The sequence below is a fragment of the Watersipora subatra genome, chromosome 2, assembly GCF_963576615.1.
Source record: "Watersipora subatra chromosome 2, tzWatSuba1.1, whole genome shotgun sequence".
In the NCBI taxonomy this organism is placed as follows: domain Eukaryota; kingdom Metazoa; phylum Bryozoa; class Gymnolaemata; order Cheilostomatida; family Watersiporidae; genus Watersipora; species Watersipora subatra.
In genome coordinates, this window is record NC_088709.1 from 14,921,081 (window position 1) to 14,928,939 (window position 7,859).

The 7,859-nt window shown below is 37.9% G+C and overlaps 1 protein-coding gene across 1 annotated transcript; it reads right to left on the reverse strand.

The window, feature by feature from the left end:
- Positions 1-1,482: 1,482 nt before the first annotated feature.
- Positions 1,483-3,244, reverse strand: LOC137387991 (SCAN domain-containing protein 3-like). The gene is made up of 2 exons (XM_068074507.1): positions 2,546-3,244; positions 1,483-2,427 (listed from the first exon to the last, which is right to left on the reverse strand). Exons 1-2 carry the CDS (start codon positions 3,242-3,244, stop codon positions 1,483-1,485), a joined length of 1,644 nt encoding a protein of 547 aa, XP_067930608.1.
- Positions 3,245-7,859: the final 4,615 nt, after the last annotated feature.

Below are 7,859 nucleotides of genomic sequence, written 5' to 3' on the forward strand. Positions count from 1 at the left end.
GTTTCGGTACCGTTGGGCAAAAAAACAGTTCGAATTAACAGTGTTGAGTTCGAGTTATCTATAGCAATTTATCATTACGTGGGAACGGACCAAAGGAAATGTTCGAATTAACCATGTGTTCGAGCTATCCGTGGACGAGTTATCCATGTTTGACTGTATATAATAAATTAGGTGAAGGCCGGCATTGCTCAAGTAATAAAAGTCTTTGCACGAATTATTTATTTTTAACATATAACAAAAGTTACCATTCTAGCTTGAAAACTTCATATTATGAGAAAAGTGTTTGGTACAGTTTAAATAAATCAAGAGAAAAAACAAAACAACTGTGAAGGTTTTCAAACTTTGTCAAACACCTCTAACTTTCAAACTTCATATCATGAAGAAAATGTTTTGTGCAAGTCAAAGAAATTAAGAAATGCATGGAATAAAACAAATATAAGAGTGTTTAAATATAAATGTGAAATAATTAACAAAGAATAATTAAATTAAGTCTGTTTTGCTACGATTACAATAAAAGATGATTTGGTAATGATACAATTAATATAAACTGAAAAAAAGTGCTGAATAATTATGTTGAATTAATAACAACAATTTGTGCATAGAAGTGTGTCTATAAAAAGGGTTACTGTTCTAGCTGAAGCTTTGATCCATCAAAACTTTGAATACAATGATACTGGTACAAATGTAAAAGTGAGGTATCAAACTACATGTATCTCTGTCTGGTACTTTATCTGACCAAACGAAGAGAGAATGGAGAGGCTATTCCTACTCAATATAATACCTCAAGTATTAACCATTACCGTGATTTAGCAATAGAACCTCACGAAAAAACGGAAATAGGCATTCATATAGGCAGAATGTGAAAAAGCGTTGTGGTTCATAGACTTAATAGAGATTCAATTATTAAAATCGGGTAAAGGGTGCATAAAGAATGAAGTAAGGGCTTTGAGTCGTAAAAGCCTTGGTGGTCTGGTGGCTAGACAATTGAGTTGTAAACCTGCTGTTCCAATAATCAAGAGTTCAAATCTAGTACGATGTGAGATTTAAATTCAAGATTTTAATGACTATAGACGGACAGAAACCCGAAATGATGATGATAGATAAAATTGATAAATATATAAATAAAATGTGTAAATCTCAAAGTTTATTGACTATCATCGTCTGCCATTACCCGTCTGTCCAGCTATAACTATTAACTATTATAACTATAAGCTTCGCGCTGAATTTGAACTCACAAAGATTGCAATGACAAGTTTCTAAATGCTGTCTAACCACAAGATTAATCAGTTCTTACAATCCTATCATTCTTACCATATATATTGTACTGTAGGCCAGTGCTTTTCAACCTTTTTTGAGACATTTTGAGTCACATTTTTACATTGGAAAAATTTTGCGGCACATCACTAACCAAAAATGTTATAAAATGACACTCTCATCAGTATATTTCATCAGAATATAATTCAACAATTTATTTATACTCAGTCAGTGTGAAACCTGGGCCTGTTTAGATAAACACAAAGCCGATATCCTGGCAGGAATAGAAGAAAGACACACACGAAGCTCTTCTTCAACAGCTCTCAGTCTCTCTCTGTTTTTAGTTTTTATAGAAATTAAACTTGAAAAGCTCAGCTCACACGGATATGTGGTGGGAAATGGGAGCAATGCGAGAACAGCTTTGTTGGCCAGAATGAGGAACTCCTTGGCAGCAGTCAACCAAAAGCTGTTCAAAGGAAGATCAACAAATCTTAGTTTTAAACCCCGATCCTGTTTCAGTTCAACTAGTTCCTCTTGCTCTTGTAAAGTCATGTCCTTTCGGACAACTGATGCCGAGCTGCATGGGTCCTTAACCCAGTCAAAGCGTTCAGTGGTGGCTGAAGAGAAATAAAATGACAACTTCTGCTCAAGACTTTTCAAATGTTTACATATTACCTCACACAGCCCATCAGTGGGACTTTGACGTTTCTCTGTGAGTGGAAGCATTGCCATGCTGGCACGTAGCACATGTTTTTGCCAGAGGTGGACCTTTAAACGGAATCCATTTACTTTATCTGTGCTTGTAAGCAAGTTTTCATTTCGGCCCTGCATCCTTGTGTTCAGTTCATTCAGATGATGAAATATATCAGCCAGGTATGCGAGCTTTGAGCACCACTCATCATTTGGAAGCAAATTCGAGTAATCTAACCTTTCAGTTGTTAGAAACATTTTAAGTTCTTCTCGCAGCTCATACACACGGGCCAGCACCTTACCGCGCGACAACCATCGGACCTCTGTATGGAGCAATAAGGCCTTATGCTCCGCTTCCTTTTCCTCACACAGAGATGCAAATATACGGCTTTTCAAAGGTCGTGTCTTTACAAAGTTCACTATGCGCACCACATCATCCAACACAGGAACCAGTTCCGCTGGTAAAGTTTTAGCAACGAGGGCCTCACGATGCACAAAACAATGCGTAACAATCAGGTCAGGGTTTTTCTCTTTTGCTCTGTTCACAAAGCCTTTGGTGCACTAAACCATGGCTGCAGCTCCATCAAAATAGGAAGTTTACTCTAATGGCATTTTCATCCACATTAGCATTAGCCAGGAGCTGAGAATGTCCACTAATATCTGTAGACTCATCAACTTGCAACGCAAATTTTCTGCTGATGCGCATCTTTTCCAAAACATGGCTTTCGATGTCTGTAGACATGTCATCAATACGTTTGGCAATTGTGTTATGAGAGAGCGGTACTTTAGCTATGTCTTTAACTGCGTCGAGGCCGAGCATCTCGTTGACAATGGCTATACAGGCAGGTAGTATTAATGTCTCTGCCACAGTGTGTGGCTTTTTTGATTTAGCTACGAGTTCGGCTACTTGGTAACTAGCTTTTAGTGTTTTCTCATTTACTTTTGCAGTTTTTCTCATATAGGTTGCCTGTTTTTCTGTATTTACACGCAAGCGAACAAAATAGTCTGTAGGCTTGTTTTGAAGCGACGGGTGTTTCGTTCGGAGATGGCGTTTAAGCTTGCTCGGCACCATGGCGCTGTTAGATAGCTTCTCGCTACACACCAGGCATAATGGAGTAGGTGTCGTCTCATCCCCGGTGGAAGTAAATCCATACGAAAGATAGCTTTCACTATATTGCCTTGAGCTCACCGTCTTTGCTTTCTTTTTCCCACCAATCATACTTGGGCCTTCATCCGGGTCAGAATCTTGTACAGAGACCAATTCGGAGTATGCAGTTGTCCTTTTCAAAAACTTCTCCATGGCTGTCACAACGACCTCTCAGGTACATCAGTTAGTCAGCTACGTGTGCCACATGATGAATATTACCGTGAAACCTGTATTTGAAGGCCACTTTTATTTGAAGGTCGTCTCTATTCAAACGCCCTATAGCAGAAGGGATAAAAAATGGAGCGCCATCCTTTATTTGAAGGCCACCTATATTTGCCTATATAATCAAAGGTGCCTAACTAAGCATATTGTACTAAACGACCATTCTGCTTTGGAGTTTGAGTTTTGTGGGCCAATATTAAATGCATTGACCATGCATCAAACATGTGAATAGATGCACCTGGATTATGGTGCCTGGAGATTTAGCCTACCACATCGAGGCCTTGGTATTCAAATACAACACTCCTACAGCATAAGTTGCCTCAGAGCCTGAGGAACCTGTACTTAAATAGGGACATTGGATAATTTCTCACGGCACACCTGAGGATCTCACACAGCACACTAGTGTGCCGCGGCACAGTGGTTGAAAATCACTGCTGTAGGCGCTCCTACAACGTAAATAATCTGTTCCAGAAACGTTTGCTTTATAGTGAATTTATGTTATAAGAACAATAAAATTACCAATAACCTTTTTTAAACAAAACACAATCTTCTAACTGTACTCTAGAGATGAGCGGTCTATGAAATTATAGTTTTCAGGTACTTACAGAGAGAAATGTGATTGTGTATCCAAATAATGCCAGAAGGAGGTTGCACACTATTCTCTAAAATAATAAATGTTAGGGCATAGAACTTTAGAAAGATTATGACTTTATTTATGTGTGTGGTTGTAATAAACTTTATTGATTTGGAATCTTGACTTTCAACCACAACACCAGCATAAAGTCTTAAAACTAATGCAAATTCATGTAATCAATATAAAGTCTAAAACTAGTTTAATGAATAGCAACATTGACAGGTTTCCACTGTACAACTATACACAAATAACCAAACAAGAACATACAGATTAAAAATGTGATATAAAAGTTCATAACTAGTACCTTTTGCTTTCTAGTAAATATTGACGAATATCTTGGAAACTTTCTGTAACAATAATTCTTTCAGTAAATGTCTATTTTGAGTAAAGGGAATATTCTATACTCCCTTGATTTATTTCCTTGATATAAATTAGCTTAATAGGTATTACTCTGTGGTAAAATACCTCACTTACCATATTTCAAGCTTTATGGGAATGTTTAATCGGTTGACATGGTAACCATATGTTAAGGTATTTCTGTGTGTTTAATAAATAAAATATGATCGTGAATCAAGTGTTCAATCAATAAAATATAAATGAAATATAAAGTCTAATTTCATTGTAGATCTCTAGTAATTCTAGCTGCAGTAGTATGAATAGAAAAATAAAACAGAAGAGAGCATATAAACTGCCTATATATATACTGTCTGTAGCAAGAATATATATATGAATATATATATATATATTCATATATATAGATTTTTAGTACAATTGCGTCTGAGGAGTGCTTCGCACGAAACAAATTTGTAACGCAAATACTAAAAGTTTACTTTTTTCGCAATAATTTTTCAAATATTTCATACTCCACTAATAATCTTTTGGGTTTTTAGTGTAGAGTTCTCTTTTTATATGCTTTTGCACTTGCTTTTAGTTAATATATATATATATATATATAAATTGTTTCCTCACCCCGGATACCCCGTATGGGTGGTAAATTCTGCTCTAACTCGGGTCTCCTACCAGAGACTTGGGAGTTTGAGCACTCGCCTCAAGATCTTAGCTGTTCCCAATAGCGCACTTTTCTGCAACTCACCTGAGTTGATTGTTGTTGGTATTTGGGCAAGCCACATTTTATGCGCCGGTGTTATTGCGCCCAGTGCCCCAATGACTACTGGTATTACAGTTGTTCTTACATTCCAGCATTTTTCAATTTCTTCTCCAAGAGGGAGATATTTCTCTACCTTTTCTTTTTCTTTGCTGGCTATATTGTAGTCATTGGGTACTGCTATATCTATTATAGTAGCACTCTTGTTCTCCTTGTCTACCACCACTATATCTGGTTGGTTTGCTAGGACATGCTTGTCAGTTTGGATGTAGAAGTCCCAGAGGATCTTAGCGCGGTCATTTTCATTCACCTTACCAGGAGCTTCCCACCAGTGTTGTGGTTTATTAAGGCCATACTCGTCACATAGACTTCTATACACAATACCTGCGACATGATTATGCCGCTCAGTGTATGCGTTCCCTGCTAGCTGCCTGCATCCACTGATGATGTGTTGGATGGTCTTGATGTGATGTGATGTGATGTCTGATGATATGTTGGTTGGATTATATATATATATATATATATATATATATATATATATATATATATATATATATATATATATATATATATATATATATATATATATATATATGTATATATATGTTCATGCTACAGACAGTACTGTTTTGGCTATTGAAGCCTCATCAGTGCAGCTCAGAGCTTAGGCAAGGGACACAAATCCCATTACCAATGAGAGTTGACTTCCTGCCACGAAACAACTAAGTTGCCTCGCAGACATTAAGAAAGTCAATGTGCTGACACCAGAGTGCTCAAATCACAAAAGTGATGAGCTTTGCACAAAGGCTATATGGATATATATATGCGCAAAGAATATATATATATAAATATATATAACCGGGATGAGGAGACAATTTTATATATAAAAAAATTGTTTCCTCACCCCGGTTAACCCGTATGGGGGGTAATTTCTGCTCTAACTCGGGTCTCCTACCAGAGACCTGGGAGTTTGAGCATTCACCCCAAGATCTTTGCTGTTCCCAATAGCACACTTTTCTGCAACTCACCAGAGTTGATTGCTGTCGGTGTTTGGGCAAGCCACATTTTACGCGCCAGTGTTAATGCGCCCAGTGCCCCAATGACTACTGGGATTACAGTTGTTCTTACATCCCAGCATTTTTCAATCTCTTCTCCAAGAGGGAGATATTTCTCTACCTTTTCTTTTTTTTGCTGGCTATATTGTAGTCATTGAGCACTGCTATATCTATTATAGTAGCCCTCTTGTTCTCCTTGTCTACAACCACTATATCTGGTTGGTTTGCTAGGACATGTTTGTCAGTCCGGATGTAGAAGTCCCAGAGAATCTTAGCGCGGTCATTTTCATTGACCTTACCAGGAGCTTCCCACCAGTGCTGTAATTTATTAAGGCAATACTCATCACATAGACTTTTAAATGCACAACACCTGTGACATGATTATGCCGCTCAGTGTATGCGTTTCCTGCTAGCTGCTTGCATCCACTGATGATGTGTTGGATAGTCTCAGGTACATCTTTGCACAGTCTGCATCTAGGATCGTCTCTAGTGGGATAGATTTTCGTTTGGAGTTGCCTTGTTGGCAGCACTTGCTCCTGGGCTGCCATGATTAACGACTCTGTATTGGCCGTTAGGTTTCCTTTGTTCAGCCACATATATGTCTGGTGAAGATCGCCAACCTTAGATATTTGTCCGTGATAGGCGCCATGAAAAGGTTTCATGTGCCAGTCAGTTTCCTCATCATCACTGCGAAGCTCCATTGTCAGAGCAGCCGATTGAAATTCAGCTAGAAACTTATCTGAAGTTGCCATGAAGGCTGCATAGGCTTTGACGCTTTGCTCCTCCTCTTTCACTGTCTGCTGTACACTTTTGAGTCCCCTACCGCCATTTTTCCTATCGAGATACAATATAGCAGTATCAGGTTTTGGGTATAGTGCTCCATGCATGGTCAGCAGTTTACGAGTTGCTATATCTGTTTCCTTGATGGCTTGCTCAGTCCACTTTATTATGCCTGCTGAATATCTTATTACTGACAGTGCGTAGGTATTTATTGCCATGACTTGGTTCTTGGCATTGAGCTGGCTCCGTAGGACCTGCCGAAGGCAGGTCCTACGGAGCCTACGTAGATGTAGAACAGTCTAACGTCCTACAGTCTACGTCCTACGGTCCTAATCCTGTTGTAAAATTATTGCGAAAAATGACAAGAGCTTTTTTGAGACGGAAACATTTTTTAGTAAGTTTTGTTGTATTATTTATACAAGGAAACCTTTATATTTTCTAATACGCAGATATGTACTTTACAACATACATAGGAATACCTCACTGTGTACATAGAAGTACACAACATTAAACATAGAAGTACTTTACAATAAACATAAAAGTGCCCTATAATAAACATAGAAGTACTTCACAATAACTTACCCTAGAAATTAGTAACTGATTGTTTAGGCCCAGAAAATGATGTTAACTCGACTCTGGCCCTAAAATAATAGTTTGATTTAAACACATTCAGTTTACACTTTCACCAAATCCAAACTCTGGCTTAAAACAAGAACCGGTAATAACAAAATGAACTCAAACCCCTTTGCTACATTTTTAGCCAAAGAATGTCAAAGATCAGATATTAATCCCTCAAACAGATGGTAGATGGTTTACAAATGAGTAGCAAAGATAAACAGAAGATGTTTCAAATGAACATTAATCAGCCCCAGCAGTCTACCATATGCTACTATAATGATGTGGAACCTTTGGAGAGCTTACTAACAGTTTCATATAAATGCGCAGTTATATCTCACCTTCAAAGGCCTCTCT